Source organism: Aythya marila (assembly GCF_965140915.1).
Source record: "Aythya marila genome assembly, chromosome: 3".
NCBI classification, from domain to species: Eukaryota; Metazoa; Chordata; class Aves; order Anseriformes; family Anatidae; genus Aythya; species Aythya marila.
In genome coordinates, this window is record NC_139044.1 from 56,647,641 (window position 1) to 56,670,359 (window position 22,719).

The following is a 22,719-nucleotide window of genomic DNA, read 5'->3' on the forward strand; positions in this document are numbered from 1 at the left end:
TTGTCTTGGAGCCTCCTAAGCCTTTGTGCTATGATCTTAGTAGAATGGATCAAATCGGCTCTTTAGATTTTCCTCAGAAGCTGCAGTACTATGGCTATCACCAGCTATCTGTTTTGCTCTTTGCTTATTTTTTTACTGAGGGTAAGACTTTCTGGAATAAGGCTGATACCAAGCATTGGTGCTAAAACCATGTGTCCAAAAGATATTTTTATATAAATAAAGGATTCTCAAGGCTTAACAGTACTCCTTGTTAACCACCTAGATTACATCTACTAAATTTCTGGTAACACAGGATGTTAGTGATTTTGAGATAAACCCTAATACACAGAAATAAGCAGATGCTTGACATGTAGAACTGTAACAAACCTCAGGAAGTTAACTTTTATGAATTGATATGAATTGTGCCAGAAGTTGCAGCAAACAATGTTTAACATTCTCAGGAAATCTTTTTTTTTTGATGCATTCTGCATCACTTTAAAACTATCATCTAAACTAAATCATATTTTTATTATCTGGCAACATGCACATGCAACAAGTAACTTTGATCAAGACACTTACAGATCTAAAATTAGCCTTAGTAAAACACTATTAACATTAATAGTTGCTTTTTTTAAATTGCTATAGGAGGTTTTGCAACCACATGGACAGCAAAATCCATGAATTCATAAGTTTCGAAAATCTGTAAAGTGACTTCTTTCTAGAGTCTATGGGTTGACTGGGTAAGGTATGTAACTTAACCTACATTATCACTACAAATGGGTGCATGCTTTATATCAGAATACTGCATACAAATGTTTTCCCAATATTAACTTGATCACAATGTCTTTTTAATGTTACAAAGTATTATGCATTAAGATGTCAAGGAAAAACAAGAAACAGTGTATGGAAATGTACTGTCTAGTGTAAGGAAGTGGCAAACATAACTGAAATTCAACAGCCCAGAAGACTAAATTGAAAATTAGCATAATTTTTAAAGAGTCCAGAGATTTAAAAAGATAGTATTTTGGTCATCATCTTATAATTTTAATGTAAAAAAAAAAAATCAAGTCTTTCCTACCTTGAGTTGCTAGAGAGAAGGCAAGGTTCTATTGGAACACTGCTTATTTTATATATGTATGTATGTATACATATATATTATATATTTTTTCCACCCCAGCATTGAGAAATAAACTATAAAAAAAAATCCACTGACACACTGACAGCTCACATACTGATCTTTCAGCTAGTTGGGACTATAAATGTTTCTTGGAACTCTGCAATATAAATGTAGAATATTTATTATATATTGCAATGAAAGTAGTGACAATACATTTTACTGTAGCTACACTGTGATTATTCAAGAACTTTTTCCCATATGAAATTATACTTTTAATTTTTCCATTAGTATTAAAACTTGTTGGATGACCTGGGGCTACTACTAAGTGACCTTTATGTGTACTCTACAACTTGTATTCCAAATGCATTAATAAATAACGCATGTCACTTTAAAGTTTCCATGGTGGCAACTTGACAAAAGCATCCATAAATCCAACAGCAGAACCGCATAAAGCATGTCTATGTTACTGTAAAAACATCTCTAAGAGTTACAGTATAGTTTTCAAGGAAAATAACACTTTGGAAAAAAATGGTAATTTGTCAAGCTACAGAGACCTAGTTTCACTCTGTTTAAACAGACATTTTCCACTTGCAAGGGAAGGAAGAGAATGAGCAAGCAGAAAGGAATGGGGAAGGTCCAGTTGTACATTCAAACAACGTTTCTTTTCTTCTTATGATGCACAAAGCAAGTACTGACACTTCTTTATTAAACTGTATCTTCCAGTAAAATATAATTTCCAAGTTTTTTTTGCCTTTGTTTACAATTCATTTTGTATCAGGAGAACTTCGTAAATATTCCTATAGCTATGCGCCCAATCACTAAAGAATATTCATCTAAAGCTATAAACATTTAATTGGGCCATAATTAATGACATAATTCATAACATTCACTCTGAAAGATTTTTTTCCTCACATCTTCTTCATTGAATTCCTATCAAACTGGTGTAATTTGACTTAAAGATGTGGCAATACTTGCAGCTGGAGTTGCAACATAATTCTCTCCTTGCAGCTGCACCAGTAGTTAAAAAACTACCTTGAAAAAGATCATATGTTGAAAAAAAAAAACAAAAAACAAAAAACAGTTTGAAAATGCTTTAATTGAAATACAGCTGTTCTAAGACTCAGGCATATTACAGTGGGTAAGATAGCTGTTCTAATGATGTAGGGCATCTTTAGGTAAGCAAAACAAGAAGAATGAAACAGTAGCTTGGAAATCAGACTAACATACACATTACTTGCTCACAATTACTTGAACTTTGGCTGAATGGCTGAGGTTGGAAAGAACATCTTGAGATTATCTATTCCAACCCCTGTTCCAACAGGGTCATTTAGAGGAGGCTGCCCAGGACTGCGTCCAGCCAGATTTTGAAAATTTTCAAGGACAGAGATGCTACAGTCTCTTTGATCTTCTACCAGCATTTGATCAGATTCATGATGAACATTATTTTTTCCCCTAATAATTAATCAGCATTTTCCTTATTGCAACCTGTCTTGACTTTCTCTACACTTTCCCATGAGGTAGTTAAAAAGAGCATTAAGAACTCTGTTTAGACTTCTCTTCTAAAGACTGAAGAAACCTGCTTAACTCCTTGTACGTCATATTCTCCAGTTCACATTTGGAAGACAATAGAAAGAAACCTCATACCTCAAGTGACACACTACTTTCTAGCAATGGTGAGTTTGGAGGGAGTAGACTGCCTATCTTTTTTCTATATTGCTCACTGTCAGATAAAGGTGGTAAGCTAAATAAGTCACTGTTTTCATTCAAGCTGCTTTGTCGTTTTTATCTTCTCCTGTACATTTAAATTCTGATAAAGAATCAGCTAGTGGCTGCCAATTGGAATACGATGATATACCTTCTTGGAAGGGACAACCAGTCTGTAAAGAGTAGGTCATGCTCATCCTCTTTACTCACAGACAAACAGGAAAGAAGCTTCAAAGTGTGGATTGCATGACAAAAATTTGAGAACTGGAAGAAACACCAGTTTTCTAATGTTTTGACGTGTATAAAACAAAACCAATGTAAAGGTGATTACAAGTCTATTTAGAACATATTTGGAATTACAGGTTCAGATTTCAAAATCTACCAAAGATCCAGGTACAGAGCCCAGACATGAATGAATAACAAATAAATATTTAAGTGTGTGTGTACACATGACATATAGATCATCTGTACCAATCAAAACTTTATTTACCAGTTCACTAAGTCCCATTTCATGTTTATCTCCAATCTGGCAGAAAGAAAAAAAAAACACAACACTGGATAAATCAATCAAATACTGAAGTCCAATTAAAAGAGAAGATGACAAGAGAATGTAGAAAAGGGTTCATCATGAATGCAACTCTGCACAGGGAAGCTATACTTCCTGTGGATGTTCATAGAAAAATGCAATACATACCAAAGCTCTCTCCTTCCATTCCAATAGGTCCAGGCTGAGGAGTCTCTCCATTCTTTAAGCAGTTATGAATGTATGCTGCCTTCCACCTGGCATACTTTCTGTGCTGAACATTCTGAGAAAGGTAAAAGGCCAGCTATTTTAACCACTCACTTCTGTGAATTAATGCATTCAAGAAAGAAACATAAGTAGGTTTTCCACCCTGACAAGAGATTTCTAAGCTGCTATCGTTTGACGCTCATTTAAAGATAAGGCATGTGAATCTAATCAGTGAATAAAAAAAATATAAAAAGAACATCTCTAACAGGATCTCAGCATGAAATGAAAATGTAGAGATCTTCAATTAGTGCAGCATGTCAGGAAAAGGAAAAGGAAATAGTTATACAAAGACTATCTACTGTGAAAGACAGACCACCATGTAATTACTGACGTGAAATAATAAAGAAAACTTCCTTAGATGATTATTTACTTCAGATTAAAAAATCTGAAACAATGCTACTCTTTCTGATCAATAATATTATATTTTTTCTCATTATATTACTTTAAATTACAAATAGGTATTTAAAAGCATGAATAGAGAAAGGGTGGTGTAGTTGTGGATTAATGTGTAAGATATTCTAGACAAAATGTTTTAATTTTCTATCTTTACAACATTGCTTAAAATTAGATAAAGCACTTTAGCAATATATAAACTAACTGCAAAGAGACGGCTTATCATAATAATGACTTTAAATAAAACAATATTGCCAGGTCAATAGTTCAGTTATTTGTAACATGAGTATTTCTCGAAAAAAAATTACTATATTGGTACTCAATTTCACTTTTGCCAATTCTTATCTTGTGAAGCAGTATATTTATGAAATAATAAAAGTGAGAAGCCAATCTGCTACTTGCCTTTCTGATTCTACCTCCATGGTTTGAACATTAAAAACTCTGGTAGTAGCCAGATTTTGGTATTTTAAATTATTTTAAAGAAAACAAATAGTTTACAGTATTTTAAAGAAAACAAATATTTTTCACTATTTTCAGTTTCTGGAAAAAAAAAAAAACACTGAGGAGAAGCATTTCACTTGGGTTTTCAGAGATTATTCTCTTCACGGGGTGGAAAACGAGTGACAAATAAATGTCAGAATCTCACCTAGTCTGAGGTTTTCCATTTCATTTTTAAAAATATACTTTACTTTTTTAACATACAACACTAACATTTCAAAACATGACAAGAGGATTGGCCATTTCATATTTCCTGGGGTTGTTACGCTAGATTTTTTTTTAACAATTGAGAACTCTTTCTGGATTAAGAGAAATCTTAAACTGATTATTCAAATCAACTACTCTGTCAAAAGTTGTAACAGTAGCAACCAGTCACACATTCTGACAATTACAGGCTAATATATTTCATGGGATATAACTGAATGTGAACAGAGATGAGAAGTGTGGAAGGATGAATGGAATAATTTAGCCATATGAACAACGCAGGTTGATAGTGTGCCTCATACCAACAGTAACATCTGCAAGGCACTATTGAACTCAAATTTCCACAGTAACAATCACAGGTAGAGTCGTTTGGAAGCAGGTAGACACATTCATTTCTCTTTAAAAGTCCTGACTGAAATTACATCTGAAGTAAGAAAATTAGTAAACTGAAATGACAGATTTTACTTTACAAAGTCTACTGCACTATTACCTATGAAGGGAGAGAGAGCTATAGCATACTGGATAACTCCAGCAAGCTCCCTTGTTATCCACCAGAATGCTTATGCAGCTTAGTAGAAAGATATGCCCTTTTGTTTTTGCAGATGAAATGATCTCCAAAATAGCATACCCTGATGGCAAATGTTTAAAAATGCGTTCACTATACCTCAGAAAGGAAAAGCACAACTAGAAAGTATGACTTTCTGTTATGTACTTCCTTTGAAGCATCTTTCCTGGCCAGGTAGTGTTGCAGATTAAATTCTTTCATCATTCACAAATACTCTGGAAGCCACCAAATGCAGAATTATGTGTCCAGAACATTGTGCAATTCTTAACGGCCTGTACATCTCTCTTCTGTTTTCAATACACTGAAATTATTTCTTGATAATGTGTTCTATAAACATTATTATAGGGGTGTGGAAATGCTGTTGTACTGGGTGCCTATGTTAAGGTTTTGGCAGCTGGGGGATCATCTTTGAGAAGAGGCCAAGCCAGACCAATTCAGAACAGCTGAGCCTACAAGCCACAGGCACAGCACCTTTAGGACAATGTATTTAATGAAGGGCAAAAAAGCCCAAAGCTAAACCCAAAGAAGAGGGAACAATCAGAGTGAGAAACAGCAGGGGGAACACCTAGGTCAGAGAAGGAGGAAGAGAAGGTGTTGCTCCAAGCACTATAGCAGGTATTCTCTGCTGCCTGTAGAGAGGACGGTGTCAGAGTAGAGATTCACACTGCAGCCTATGGAGGACAGGGGAAAAGCCTATGGAACAAGGGAAATGTGAGAGGGAAGGAGAAGCAGAGAGGAATCAGCATGTGCTGACCATAACCTGCCTTATCCACCTCTGCAGTATTCAGGGCAGAGCAGAAGAGGAGTAGAGAGTGAAAGCATACATTAAAGCCTGGGAAAGTAGGGATGAAAGGGATTGTTTTAATGTTTCTCACTACCTGAATTTATTTCATCTGGCAATAAATTAAATTAGTTTTCTTCAAGTCTAGCCTGTTTCTCTAATGGTAAGCTATCTCCCTGTTTCATCTCAACCCACGAGCTTTCTCACCCTATTTTCTCCATCAGTACTGTGAAGAAGAGGCATTGAGCAAGTGGTTGAGTTGGAGTTACACTGTTAACTAAGGTTAAGAACACCACAGCTGTACAGATGTAGTTTTCACTTAAGTTTTACCTATAAAATTATATATGAAATGTTATTAACAGACTGAAATAAGAATATAAAAAAAAACAAAACAAAACACTCCAAATACCAATATAAAACACTGCAAAGCATACCAGACTAGATTAGATTACACTTTAGGATCTCAGGAATTAGATACCATTTTCTTCCCTGGAATCTGCTTTCCTTCGTATAGGTCTGAAACCAGATCATCTATTTTCTGTTCTTTTATTAAATGGCCATTAAGTAACCATAAAATTCAACTGCAACAGTATACTTGTTGATGATCTTAAAGAAGTTATTGAGCAACACTGCACAAAATGATCGATACAGAGGTTTTGAAAAAACAGTTGAAAAGCTAAACTATATTGGAATTCTATCCTACTTTTTCAATATTGAATACAACATTTTCAGCAGCATTTCTTGAAAATTAACTTTACATTTTTAATAAAGAGGTGTAATGTTACACTACAAAATATTTGACAAAGTTCAGTAATCTGTATTAAATACCAAAAGGACGTTCTAAAGATAATTTACCTAAAGAAATTTAACTGGAGTGTTCTGCCATACTGATGCAGTAAGACAGAATTCTTCAAGATTCACAGTTATGGGCTAGGAAAAACTCTTCCAAACGCCATTACTATTTTTAACACTCCTTTGAAACAACCCGAAGTTTACAGAAAACTTCCCTGAAAAAGTAAAAACTGCATTTCTCAGAAACTGTGAATGCTTTATTTTAATACAGTCTGTGAATGTTTTAAATACAGTCAACTAATTAGTTTTCAGTGGATGCTTTTCAGGAGTGCACGAAACACTGACATGCCCACTAATAATTTATCTGAGATTTAAATTAGTCAAAGTTATTTCCATAAGCTTTCTCCAAAATGAATAGAAGAAAATACCTAATTAATGGAAAGAACAGCTAGGGACATTTTGGACAGCCCACAATCACTGACTAAAATTAGTATTTTGGTAATGAACATTTCAGTTAAAGAAACATTAAAAAAAAAAGCATAATCTAGATTTTTTTTTATTTAAAGGCTTTTTTTTTTCTGGCAGTGATAGCAAGGCAATTTGAAGAATCTATAAAAGATCACAAAATTTATAGGCAAGTAAGTGAACCCTGTTTGACACATTATTATGCACGTAAATGTGTAACTCTAACGCCTGAACCCAGATGTTGCTTTTAGTCTGTTTTCAATGTGAATGTCTGTTTCTTTTCAGGCTGCCCTCTGAACAGCATTACTGAGGTAAAGGAAAATAACTCTATTACCACACAACTTCTTACCGATCTCATATGAGCTGTGTAAAACATGTCTTCTAGAGAACCCTTTTGTCTAGCTCTAATGCTGAGATACGGAATATCCAGCATTTCCTTTAATATAATCCATTCCTACTAACCTACAATCAACCACTTGACAGTTAGAAATATACACATTATTTAGAATACTGAATTTCTAATTTTAGGTGTCAAGTATCTCCTTTTATGCTTTTTGCTGTTGATTTAAAAGCATTTTAATAGTCAACATTCCATACATGTGAAGGCAATTACCTACTGAAAAGAAACATGGATAGTCTGAATAGTAAGAAAAGGTAGAAAAGTTAGATATCTTGCTATATAACCAGGAGTCAGACTGAGACTTCCTTCAGGCTAAAAGAGGCTTTTGAAAAAATCTAAGACAGTCACATCATACTTGTTCCACCATTCCTTCATGTGACACTGGATAAGGAAAATGGTGAAACTTAATGATGCTAACCAGAAGTGCAAGCCTTTTACTGTATTTCTTGTACACACTCTTTTAATGTCTTCACTAAATAAACAATCAAAATGAGATAATTCTTCTTTCTAATTACAAAGCACTTCTGTACTTTCAACATCAATGAAAAAGCAGCATTCAGCAGTAAACATATCACTCCTAGCATTCCATTTCATTAACATTTTATTGTTTTTTCCCATATACATGACGGATTTTTTCAGGACTTCTGAAAGCTTGCTGAGTATTGGTAATGCACTGGATTCCTACAGTCAAAGGTGAGTGTCTTTTCGGTCCATTACATTACTCGTTCTCTGGCTCTAGGGACTGTTATTATTTCATACCATAAAGGATGTGAGTGTGCAGAGCAGCCAGTTTAAACAGACCACATGAAACAACACTCGTACTTGTTGCACTTGATAGATGAAAAATTTAGATTAGTATATTCTCAGGTTATAGAAGATGTAGAATCGTGAAAGAACATTTGTATAAGTGTCCCCTTTCTTGCGCAACAACTCTATGATTAATATGAACGTGAAGCACACCACCACCAAAACTATTCTTTTACTTTCCTTCCAATGTTTACAAATGAAAGTAGCCACAGTTACTGCATTTTAAATGTAACAAATATGCCTGCACATGAAAAATGTTTATTAGACCTGAAATCTACATACAGAATGTCTAGTTTGTGTATTCCTAATATGGCATGGAGTAGTTTGGGACCAATGTAACCACACGTTTACATGATCAGTCCTTGCTGATTTTGTCACAAATTGTTTAGTATCACTGCCGTTTCTTATTTAAGGTATTTCAACCTTCCTTTAACAGCCTTTGAAACTTGCCTTCACCAGTCAGTATCATTTTTCTATATATTTTTTTCTTTGGCAGAAGTTATCAACTATACCATTACATTTCCAAAGTGAGTTTATCATTCAATTAAAACTGAAGTGTTCATTGCTAAACTAATTCTCAGAACAAGAAATACATTAAGAGTAAAGTATCTTCTCCACCATACTGGAGAGTAACTCTCCTGTGTGGCATGAATAACAGATAGCTGACTGTACACCTAATTTAAAAGTTTTCTTTAAAAAAGACCAAAAGATTGTTTTGGTATACCTTAATAAAATCATGATTTTGTTCAGCCAGTTCTGGAAAACTTGGTTGATTGCACATAGTCTGCCAGAAAGAATGCTACAATGTATCTGTGTTAGTTACTTTGGTAGACAGTTTTTAAAAATAGAATATTCATTTCCAAATGGTCATACAGCAAGCCTTTTTTTTTTTTTTTTTTTTTTTAAGTAAATTCATATCCTTTCAACTTAATATATCACCTTGTAAAGGTGAGATTTGTTGTGACAAAGATATCCATCATAGCTAAAAGTGTATATAATTCCAACTCAAATGTTAGCACTGAAGTTCTTGCAGGGTGAAAAATAGGAAGATGGAAAAAGCCAAGAGCCTTGCATCATTTTTCCCTATATCAAGCAAATGAGAATGATTATAACACTGCTGTTCCTCAGTAAAAATCTGACTTTGAAATTCTAACTGAATACTTGTTAAGTCTTGCTTATTTGCTAAGTCATCTTATAGCAGATATCTAGTATTTCACATTATTTCTAATATTCTATTGCTAATGTTTATCTAATATTTTACATAAAATTTGAAATGGCTATCACAATTCCTTACAATTTAGTGACGTGTATTTGACTACCTATGTTCTTTGAAGCTTGTATTCAAAGCTATATTAAAAAAAAATATTGCAGAACTAGAACAGTAACTTGCAACTCTGCTATGAAAAGCAATCATACATCCTTACCACTTACCTCTTCAGAGAGCTCCCCAAATACTGTCAGAACGTCTATCAGGAGGCTTGCAGTATAAAAGGACTTTATCATGTTTCTATTAAAAAAAAAAAAGAAAAAGAAAACACTTTGCTAACTTGGCAATGTCATCCTCTTAGGATCATGTTTTAATGGTTTAGATTACACTGTCTTGTATTAAACAAATCTTCCCTCATTTCTTCTTTTAATCTGATGCTACAGAACTTCACAATGTTAAAATTCAGGTACATATTGACTAATACCATGCATACTATGCAGAAAGTCTTCAATATTTTTTCAAGCAGAACATGTGTTCTACACTTAGTTTCTAGTTTGGAATGTTCAATACAGGACACCCGACATCCTGTACTATCTTTAAAGGGCCCAGCCAAATCATTATCATGCTGTAGTAATCTCTGTAAATCAAACAACATCATGCATTGTCACAACAATTTTGATATCACTGGACAGTAAAAAATATAATATGCATGACGGCAAGTTCAATATTAGTCTGAGAAGGCTAATTAGAAGGCTTAACAGAAGGTGAGCAACCACTTAAAGAGCACAAGATGGAATATACCAGTGAAGTTAGACACAGAAATAGTAACACTTGGAGTTTTCTGGAAGATGAATGCATTAAAGCACAATTCCTGCTTATAGTCAAATTGAAAAGAGTTTAAAATTCAAATTTTCTGACCAATATCTTAATTCAGACAACAAAGCAAAGATTTTCACGTACTTATGAAACTGCCCAGCTCTGTCTTCATTGTCTGCATACAAAAACATCTTCAAAGCATAATTCTCCACATGAGCAGAACCAACAATATCCTGAGTAATTGCTTCATTATCACCAAATTGCTTTTTCATCTGAAAAAAAAAAAAAAGTTGAAAAAAATACATTCATTACCTTATTAGACCCTAGGACTTCAATCTAATTCAAACACAAGAAGCAGCTGCTGATTTAGACAAACCTGAGTACAATTTAAAAAAGAAACCATATGCACTTCGATTATTTTTTCAAATCTCTACCTTCTAACGTAACAAACACTAAAAGCAGCATGCCAGAGAGAAGATACACTCTTTTGGAGAGAGAAATGTTAAGAATAAGTAGATCTTAATACTATCTTCTAGTAGAAAATACTTTTTAAAGAAAAATCACCTTAAAAACAAACACAAAAACATACAACTGTAATATTCTGAAGGAATATCTGCAGATATTTTCCCCTTTTTATCCAAAAGACAAAGCACTCTGAAGCATGCACTGCAATTCAACACAGCTCAATTGATAAAGTATTGCATACATTATTAAGGTACTGTAGATCAGAGTGATTAAGCATCTTCTTTCTTATAATATATTTCACTGCAGTGCATTACATCTTTCACCAAGTTTGAGCCCCACCTTAACTGGTCTAGTGACTTATGGATTTACCGGAGTTTTCAGTCTAAGCAGTGTACTGCAATTGAAAGACCTCTTTTCAAAGATGCTGGAGTACAAGAATCCTCGGGTTTCCTAATAAAAATCAGTAAAGCAAATAACCCACTAACAGTTACAACAGGTGGACTTACAGCTTCTGAATAGGCTTACTGTTTGCACATAAGGAAATCTCAGGTTATCCTTAGAGAACAAAAACAGGAACACGGCATGATACTAACCTGCAGCCTTTATTTTGCCAAAAGATTTAAAACCAGCATCTGAATGGCTGTTATTTTTCACTTTGAATGTGTGAGGAAAATTTAATCACACAAGCTACATTTCCATAATATTTTTTACCTTGCTGCCAACTTTTTAATACACAGAATATTTTTTTAAAAATGATTTCAGTAGTGAAAAATAAACTTTCTAAATAGTACTTCAAATCTGCAGACTTGTCAAACTCCTACATATTTTTCAAAAAGTATTCATTTTACAAGTTATGACACACATGAAAAACAAAAGTTATACTTTGTAAACTGCAAGATATACTTCTGAAATGAAATACTGAAGTTCACAGAGAAATCAAATTGCTAATATGTATTTTACCAGCCTATATGCATACCTTACGCTTGGAAAATAATTTATTGCCATACTTAATCTAGTGTTCAATAGAGATAATTTCAAATGCACAAACGGCACTCAGATACATAAGCTCCTCAAAAATTCAAGTTAACCAAGTTATTTACTTCTGAAATTATCCTTCAAACATCTGAATTTGTGATTGAGTACAGTAGTGCCATTTTTTTAAAACTGTGATTCATAATTTGACCCTAAAATCAAGCAAAATTGTATTTACTAAAATTAAACCATTTAAATGAAATAGTTACCTATTGAAAAAACAAAACAATACAATCATAAATAAAAATATTTCTGACTGAAACAAGCATATTATATCTAAAATCACTGTATTTAATTAATTACACATACTTGAAATAGTATGAAATTGCCTGCAAATTAACACACTTGGTAATTTCGAGATAAACCTATATTGATTTGTTCTTTGCTAATAAAAAATTCAGGATCACTTGTAAATTTCTGTCTTAACCTCTAAAATAATTGCGGCGAACCACAGAAAGCTGTGTGAACCATATAGCACAGACCTGTAACACTCCTTTGTGCCCCCTGGTGGTACGGGTAGACTGACAATGTTTGCTATTAAATTACTGCAGAGGCATTCACACACCAACTTACCAATACACTCAAGCTTCCTAGCCCTCAAATACTGTATTACACCTGCTTAGCACTCTCTCCAGTCTTCCGCCACCTGGCTACATAAAAGGAATGTTGATACCCTAGCATCAGTTGTCACAGGGAGAATCTTAAACTGACAGATTAACCTGTGGGTTTTGCTGGTTTTCTATTTTTTCCAAATTTGAAACAAAAGGGGTAACTGCACACTACAGACAGATTACCGCAGTACCACAAGGGATCCAATACACCTTCAAGAATCCTTACGGAATGAAGGTGAACACCTTTCAGAGAGCATAGGATTTTATCTTATTTTATCTTTATCATAGAATTTAAATCTTATCTCATGCTACCTCTTCCCTTTTCAGCATGAGAACCGGACCCACTAAAGATGTCAAAAATTGATGCAATAACACACCAAGTCACTGTACACAAGATTTTCCATTGCTAAAAAAAATCAGTAATAAAACATAACATGAACAACAAGGTACGAATACAAGGCAAATGGTTCAAGTCTCATTTTTTTCCCTTGAAGAAATGAAGGCTGTTACATTATTTTCACACCAATTCTTCAGGTATTTCTATGGTTAGTTTGTGGATGGAATCATTAACACTGAACACAAAAAGAAGTGCCACTTCATTTTTCAGTGTTACTTTCTGCTTCCAAATGAGCACTTAAACCTTAAAATCCATGCTCTACTTCCTCCCAGGCTATTGAAAACTACTCTACAGAACAGGAACACAAACAGCTCCTGGAATTTAAACCATCTGTACAATGACTACCTTTCTTACCTTAACTCTGTTCTTTTTAAGACTGTTTGCTTTTTAATACTACCAGGTCTGCTCAAAAGAGCAAGGCATAACTACCTCTTAACCACAACAAGTAAGACTATGCTTACAAAAAATTATAGTACAAGATCCCTAATCTCTAACAGAGGATAACATCAAAAGTACCTTTATCTTTTAGAGAACATTAAAAGAAACTCCCAGGATACAACTTAGGTCAAAGATTTGAAAAGCAGTAAGGACTAAGCTAATCACTCCTACAGCATTACAAATAACTCTTACAGACTTCAAGGAAAGGCAAATCAATAAAAAGGTCTCCAGCATATATTTCATATTTAATTATGATTTCTCATGATAATATAAAGTATCATAATTCACATTGTCTAATCAAAATCTTATGGTAAATGTCCACTGCATGAAGCTACAGTTATGCTTATGCATGCATATATATATACACACACACACAAATACACACACACAGCTTTATCTCCTTCCAACCCTTCTACTGATTTATGACAGACTACTTAAATTCTTACATTAAGCCTGCATACAGAACAGCTGCTTCAAAGAATGATGATAGAGAAAAGACAGTATTTACAGAAGCTTAAATAGAAATTAAAATAACATCATGAATAATTTTAAAGGACAGCAATAAATTATACTTACAGCTTCCAACTGATCCATAAGCTTAGATAAAAATTTACGGCATTCTGGGGTTTTACTATCGATCTTCATGCCTGTTTGCATTGCATACAAACGACCTTAAAGGAAACAAAACAAGAAAAAAAAATTACGTATCTAAGGCAAAACCCATAGCAATTCACCCCCCTAATATATCTGAAAGACAAGCTCATAAATCCAATACTATAGTGCTACTGAGCACTGACAGGTAATTTGAGATCTACTCAATCTTGGATAAATACTAGGAAATATTTTTTTCTAAGATTTATGCTTTATTTTTCACAATGAGTATCTCTGCTCATTTCAAATCGATGGTTGTATCACTGTAAGTGCTTTTCTAAATAATCAACACGCTACAATGCAACTCTCTAATACGAGCTTCAAGTTGATTTTTTCCCTAAGTGTCCACAAATAGTTTTCACACAACTCATATATAAGTACATAGTATATGGATATACCTAAAAAAAGATGAAGTTTCCGGTAGCAGGAACTAGTAAACTTTAAAACCATTACTTTAATAAATGGAATTAACAATCTGTTGTACCCACATAAATGCATACACATCATCAAAAGGCAAACAAGACACAAATCTGATCTTCAAATCAGACAAAACAGACTTTATTAAACTTTCCCTACAAGTAAAGTTTACAGTTCTTTTGTGTGATCTTGAAAAGCTTATGATTACTACCCTCTGGTTGAAAACAATGAACAGAATTATCAAAACCTATGAATTTCATATATATACATGGCAAAACTTCATATGCTTTAGGAAACTGTGGATGTAACCAAACAACTAATATTTAACAGAATTACTACACGCAGAAAGGATAACGGACAGAAACATTCAGTAACCCAATGGAGACAGTAACATTTTTCCACAAAAACACTCTATTAACTCTCATTTCTGACCATCAGAGGTGTCCTGCAAAACACCTTCAAATGCAGAGTGGAAGACCTATACATTTTTTAACTCTCCTGAACATTATCATGAACATTACAGCATATCCCAGTGCTATTTAAATTTAACGAGTTTATCTAGGTTTTAACAAGAGTATTTCCTGTTTCGTGTACAACTGATTATTCAAACCAGACAGAGCATATATATATATATATATATATATATATATATATACACACACACACTCCGTATTTAGGACTGCAAAACTGACACATTTTTGAATGTTAAAGCTGTTGGACTGCCCAACCATTTAAAGACCAAAACAAAACAAAAACATACACTGAAGTATGTTTTCTCTGTGTCCTCTCATGTCTCTCTGCTCTTGCATACATATCTGATAGAACAACCTAGCAACTTTCTATTTAAGTTTCCAATGAAGGATGAGAGAGAGTGAAGAATGGGGAGATGAGGAGGGGGTGTTGCCCTTTACGTCAGTGAGCAGCTGGAGTGCATGGAGCTCTGCCTGGGATGAGTATTTAAGGGTCACTTTCTCAAAGTTCAGGAGCAATGCATCCCAACAAAGAGGAAGTCAGGCAAAAATGCCAGAAGGCCTGCATGGATGAATAAGCACCTCCCGGACAAACTCAAACACAGAAAGGAAACCTATGGAGGATGAAAGCAAGGACAGGTAGCCTGGGAGGAACACAGAGACACTGTCCAAGCAGCCAGGAATCACGTTAGGAGAGCTAAAGCCATGACAGAATTAAGATCTGGCCAGAGACATCAAGGGCAACAAAAAAAGCTTTTCTAAGAATGTCAGTGATAAAAGGAAGCCTAGGGAAAATGTTCACCCTCTCCAGAGGGAAACAGAAGACCTGCTTGCTTACCTGGGATATGGAGGAGACGGAGGTACTCAATGGCTTTTTTGCCTCAGTCTTCACCAGCAAGTGTGCTAGCCAGCCAAGGCACAGAATGCAAAGACATGGATTAGAATGAAGAACCACTCACTACAGGAAAGGATCAGGTTCAAGACCAGCTAAAGAACCTGAAGGTGCACAAGTCCATTGGACATAATGAAATACATGTACATACAAAGATCCTGATGGAACTGGCAGATGAGGTTGCTAAGCCACTGTCCATCATATTTGAGAAGTCATAGCAGTCCGGTGAAGTTCCACTGACTGGAAGAGGGGAAACATAACCCCCATTTTTCAAAAATGGAAAAAATGAAGACCTGGGGAACTACAGGCCAGTTAGTGTCACCTCTGTGCCCTGCAGGACCACGGAGCAGATACTCTTGGAAACTATGCTAAGGCACATGGAAAATAAGGGGGTTACTGGTGACAGCCAGCATGGCTTCACTAAGGGCAGATTGTGCCTGACAAAGTTGGCAGCCTTCTATGATGGGGTTACAGCATTCGTGGACAAGGGAAGAGAAACTGATGTACTCTACCCGCACTTGTGGGAAGCATTTGACACTGTCCTACCTAACATCCTTGCCTAAATTAGTGAGATGTTGATTTGATTGATGTACAAGCCAGTGGATAAGGAACTGGGTGGATGGTTGCACCCAAAGAGTTGCAGTCAGTGGCTCAATGTCCAGGTGGAGACCAGTGACGAGTGGTATTCCTCAGGGGTCAGTAATGTGACCAGTGCTGTTTAATTTCTTTGTTGGCAACATGGACAGTGAGATTGAGCACACCCTCACCAAGTTTGCCAATGATGCTAAGCTGTGTAGTACAGTCAATATTCCGGAGGGAAGGGATACCATCCACAGGGACCTACCTGGATAGGCTGCAGAGGTGAGCCCGTGTGAACCCCATGAAGTTCAACAAGGTCAAGTGCAAGGTCCTGCACCTTGGCTGGGGCAATCCCATGTACAAATACCGGCTGGGAGAATAATGGATAGAGAGCAGCCATGAGGAGAAGGATTTGAGGGTGTTGGCCAATGAGAAACTCCACATGAGACACCAATGTGCACTTGGAGCCCAGAAAGCCAATCATATCCAGGGTTACATCAAAAGAATTATGGCCAGCAGGCCAAAGGTGGTGATTCTCCCATTCTGCTCTCATGAGACCCCATTTGGAGTGCTGTGTTCAGCTCTGGAGCCTCCAGCACAAGAAGGACATGGACATATTAGAACAAGCCCAAAGGAGGTCCACAAAGATGATCAAGTGGCTAGAGCACCTCTCCTATGAAGACAGACTGTGGTAGTTGGGGTTGTTCAGCCTGGAGAAGAGAGGGCTCCCGGCAGACCTTCTAATGGTCTTCCAGTGTCTAAAGGGGGCCTACAAGAAAGATGGAGAGGGACTCTGTATCGGTACAGTGATAGGATAAAAGGTATTAGCTTTAAACTAAAGGAGGACAAATTTACATTAGATATAAGAAAGAAATTCTTTACTATGAGAGCACTGAACGTGGTTGTCCAGAGTGCAGTTGCCTAAACTGTGGATACCAAGTTGGATGGCCTTCCCAAACCATTCCATGATACTGTGAACAACCATATAAAAGTCTACTCTGAGTCAAAATTCAGGAATGAGTAAATGCTATGAACAACTAAAATAACTGATGCAGACAAATTTTAACAAAAATTGTATTTGTTATGTAGTTATGTGACAACACTAAAATTAAACTAATTACTGATATATTCGCTTAAACTCATTTATCTTTATGATCCTGTCACATTAACATTTAAATTCTGAAACTACGACATGTAAATTTGAAATTATATTGGAAATAAATCCAAACAGAGAGATAAAGAGATCTTTATTTCAGGAACTCAAATTAATTTGAGTTTACTGCAGATTAAAGTCTCGTGATCTTACGTTCGTACTTAGTCTTCAACTAAATTGATCTTTAAGTACATATTTGATTGCAAGCTTCCCGGAACACGTTTCATGGCATAAAATCATAGAATATAATACATGCTCTACCTATATGAACACAGACATTCTACAGATTACTTATGTCATCTGAGCTAAGGTTAACTCTGCTCCACCTGTCACAGCAATGGCATTTCTGTATTGCACAACCAAATACATAGAGACATTTACCACACCTAGCCATCAAACTGTCTCACATTTACCAGCATCACAAGGGAGAACTCCTGCATCTTATTAGCTGGCAAAAGGTCAAAGCACACTTAAGTTAACTTAGCAAATTAAAAGAGTTTGTGGCAATCTTTAAGAACTTTCAAAGTTCAGAATTTTTACATGTTCACCTCTTCACACACAGTAATAAGTTCAAAAGGAATACTGCATATCAAGAGACACGCCTCTGATGACACAATCACTGAGGTAAGGGCAAAAGCTTTTCCTCCTTTCTCAAGAAAGTGGTGACCAAGATTATGACACTTATGTAAACTACTGTTGATGCTTTCCATTCTTGGAAGTGTTCAAGGACAGGCTGGATGGAGCTTTCAGCAACCTGGTCTAGTAGAAGATGTTCCTGCCAACGGCAGGAGGGTTGGAATTTGATGATCTTTAAGGTCCCTTCCAACCCAAACCTTCATCATATAATTCTATTAAAATGCTGCTAAGTACATTTTGGTGCTCTAGTCAAAATTCTGTTTGGAGGTTGAAAAACTATTATCAATCTTTCAATTCATTATGCAGAAATAAAATGAAATAGTTGAAAAACTGAAAGAATACAGAATTTCTGACAAAAGCTGAATAGGACACAGAGGAAATAATATTCTTTTTGCCCCTACCGACAGTACTGAAATAAAAATAATATTCTTTTAAAATTTTGAATTTTTGCTTTTAAAATTATGTGTATAAAGAGCAACGGACAAGTAAATACGAAGACACTAATCACTGAAGTTGTACTTACTGCATTTTGACCTAAATACCTTACCTTGTAGACAGTGACGAAGTGCTCAGTTGTTCTACTTTTTACATTTCCTACAAGACTACACTGTTTTCAAAACTACTACTTTTGCCAATTAAAGTGACAGAAGTCTTAAGTACCTTTCACTTTTACATGTAGTTTATCACACAAACATTACTTTTGGTAAGCATAAACAATAGTAACTAAAGATATGTTTTGATCTAGTATAGGAAATCCATTTACTGTCCTTATCCTATCTGACTTACAGCAAATAGGTAAATTCACTTCATTGCTGAATTTTCAGCAGGAGTAAACAAAACATTCTTTCTATGTTAGTATCCTCAGCGAAATTTTAAACTAGTAATTAACGTTCAAAGAACTGTCCTCTATGTTTATGTTGACAAGTAATCTCCTGAGCAAGAAGCCAACTATTTATCACCTCCAAAATGTTTGCTGTGAAGGCCAAACACAAGTTAAGATTTTTTTTCTCTGTTTCTGAAAGAAAACAGAGAAATTATTTACATTCCTTTAAATACAGCTATCTTGGTTTCTATAATACTGTAAAAGCAATAGAGTGCATTATTACTGTGATTGCTAAATCACACATTTTTTCACATTTTAAAAATACAGCACGTGAATTTTTAAATGACTTGAGATTTCATTTTACATCAAAATGATTTTGGAGCACTTTTCTTCAAGAACCTGAGTTGTAAATGTTTAAAATGTCCTTAATGACCATAGCAATATTTCATAAAACTAAACAACTTGACTTATATTACCATATGCTTGGTAATATTTGATATTAGGTTTCTTATGTGAGAAGCCAAGCCGCTAAAAATGTTGATATAAAAAGACAATGAAAACTACATCGTACCCGGAAAAATTTCCAAGACTTTAAAGCCTAAACAAAGTATTTGGAGAACGCATCCACTCGTGGAAATAACTGACCTATAATTGTCATCTCTATTCAATACTGTGATGAAGATCTGGAATACCTGCAAACACACCAATGAATGAAATTACTCGGTCTTTTTAATCTATATTTACAATCTAAGTTTTTGTCTCCTTTACCCAAACCAAGCAGAAGGAAAGATTTTTAATGTGACTAACAACGGGAGTATATGCAGAAAGTGAAGCACAAAAGAGGTAAAGACTACATCGTGCTTATGTCTAATATTATTAATATTTTAAGTAGGGCTAAAGTCACTTGTAATCTTTTATGCACAAAGACAGGACTGTTTAGCCAATTATTAACTAAAAGAGGGTTTGCTCTCAGTTTGCAGACAGGACATTTATCTTCAAAGTCATAAAGACTTGGCAAGCAATCATTCTCAGAAAAATGTTTTGCCAAGACAACGACAAAATTTATGTCTTGATTTGTTGCCCTTAATCTTTGTTCAGTAAATACTAAGTGTGGGTGTACTGGAAGGAATTATACAGTGAGCTTTACAGAAACTTCTCTGCTTTTATTTATGTCACGTAATACCACGTTATTTTTCCTTTGCTAATACACAGCACAATTTCAGAGCGAGTATTTCGTCTTCAGTATGTGCCAGGCATTCATTCCTAATACACAGTAAGTTATTCCAGATTTATGTTTGGATAACAACTGAAACTCCCCCTGCTCCCATTTTAAACTAACTCTGTGCCAAGTAAAAATACTGGATAACCAAGGTTCTAGCCAGCAAGTATGCACAATACACCGATTCTGTCTTCTCAATTCTGTCCTACTTATCTATCTTGATTTTTCCTGGTCTACCAGGATCAAAAGATTACAGTTCTTTTCCCCTAACACGTATTTAATTTTCTTCCAGTACAGAAAAATAAATTAATAAGAACTGGAATACTTTTAATACTTTTCATTCACATGTTCCACAATTAACATTAAATGGTAACAAAAACATTTCCATAACCTTCAGTCATATTTTGATTCTGATTAAGAACTGAAAGCTTTTTCACTCTGTAATTTATTATTCACTGATATTCTACACCTTCTTCTTCCCACTGCCAACCAACCCACTGGCAGAAAAATGTTTGTTAACTGCTTGTAACAGGAAAACAATAGCTGGAATACAAATGCGGGGAGTAGGGAGACACAAAAACATGAAAATTAGATTGTACTAAAACTACTGTAAAAGTATTTTCCTAAAGAAATCTGCACAGGAAACGAATTATTCTTTCTTCCATGAACATTAACGTATCATACCAATCACATAATTTTTGCATGCATATCATGAATATATGCTATTTCTACATGAAATGTTGGAGGGTCCTATACCACTTCTCCATTATACGATGCTGAAGGAAATTGGCACAAGACAAGAAACATATTAGGCTAGTAGCATCCACTCAAGATCTGAAATTTTCCACAGAATACAAATTATTTATAAATACTTTCAAGTAAAATTAGTTAAAGGAGAAATGCAAGAGAAAAAAAAAATCTTTCTTTCTGAGGAGAAAGGTCTGGTCTGGGATGAAGACAACACAAATTTCACTAGGAAACCCAAAACAATAAAAGGCTTGATACCCTCTTCAGTTCAGATTCTTTTATAATATTCTAAATCCTATATAACAGAATTTCAAGGTTATGTTACATGCGAGACAAACCTTGTCAGGTCAAAATAATCTCAAGAAAAATGTTTTAAGAAAGAAAACTACTGAAAGTTGCAGTGAGTTACATTAAAATTCACCATTATTCCAAGAACAGCAACTTGTAAACAAGGTAAATAATGAAAAAACCTGCAATTTCAAACAATTGCGTTAATTGTTAAGGTCAGATGAGACAACCCAAGTAAGCTAACAGTATCTATTATCTATGCTATGACTCAGTATTCTATACTTCATGCCATTCTTCACCACAGTTTAAAGACCACCTTTGCTCTCAAAAATTTGAATAAGTGATCTATATGTGGAATCACCACGTTTCTAAACTTTTGCACAATATTTAAACAATCTGTATTTTTAAAGCCTATCTAATATTCTAAAGCCTATTCTAATATTCTAATACAGATAACAAAACATTTATAATTGAAATAGAAGAACTACCTGAACTGTAGGATGTAGTAATTGAGCTCTCAAGAAGGCAAAAAAGAAGGCAGATACTCTTCACTTACGGACAAGTTCATATGGATAAAACAGCTTGTAGCTATTCGAGAGCAAATTTGAAGCATTCGTGTGGAACACCTTCTAGTTAAGTTTCAAGTGGAAGAAACCCATTTTGCGCTCTCAACTACTCTGTGAGGTGAACCAAAGCACTCTAGGTGAGCACGACTCAGATATGTTTCCTAACCTTAACTGCTAACAGCATCCTGCACTGCATTAGGAGAATGCCAGCAGGTTGTGGGAAATTATCGCTCTTTCCTACTCAGGTCCAGTGAGACACACCTGGAGTGCTGCATCCAGTTTTCTGCTCCCCGGTAGAGGAGACATGGGAAGTAGCACAAAAATGACAAAGGACTAAGAGAATTTATCATACCAGAAGAGGCTGTTTGAGCTGTGACTGTTTGGTGTTGATGCATGATAGTGCATCAATACCTGACCTGGGAATGAAGGGAACAAAGACAAAGCCAGACCCATCTCAGTTGTTCCCAATGACAGGACAAGTGGCAACAGGTGCAAAATAAAATATTAGAAATTTCACTTAAATATAAGAAAAAAACTTCTACTGCAAGGGTGGTCAAACAATGGAATGGGTTGCTCCCAGAAGTTGTAGAGTCTCCATCCTCAGAGACATTCAAAACCTGCCTGGACACAGTCCTGACTAACCTAACTAGTGACCAGGAGATTACACTAAAGGGTGTCCACAATTCTCTTCAACCTCAATGATTCTGCTATTCTGCAAACTGAAACGTTGACATTGATGCACCCCTTCTTCAGAAGTGCAGCAAATCTCAGGCAGTTCTTCATTCTACTTTCAGAGGTTCAAGTTGAACAGATCCAC

The 22,719-nt window shown here is 35.1% G+C and overlaps 1 protein-coding gene across 2 annotated transcripts in view; it reads right to left on the reverse strand.

Annotated features, from left to right (window-relative positions):
• VTA1 (vesicle trafficking 1) overlaps nt 1–22,719 on the reverse strand; it is a 39,404-nt gene that overhangs the window by 11,142 nt on the left and 5,543 nt on the right. For both annotated transcript variants that reach the window (XM_082756618.1, XM_082756617.1), the window contains exons 2-5: nt 14,038–14,132; nt 10,663–10,790; nt 9,927–10,002; nt 3,495–3,606 (exon numbers count right to left, since the gene is read on the reverse strand). In XM_082756618.1, the coding sequence (XP_082612744.1) occupies nt 3,495–3,606; nt 9,927–10,002; nt 10,663–10,790; nt 14,038–14,132 (411 nt within the window). The remainder of the gene's footprint in view (nt 1–3,494; nt 3,607–9,926; nt 10,003–10,662; nt 10,791–14,037; nt 14,133–22,719) is intronic.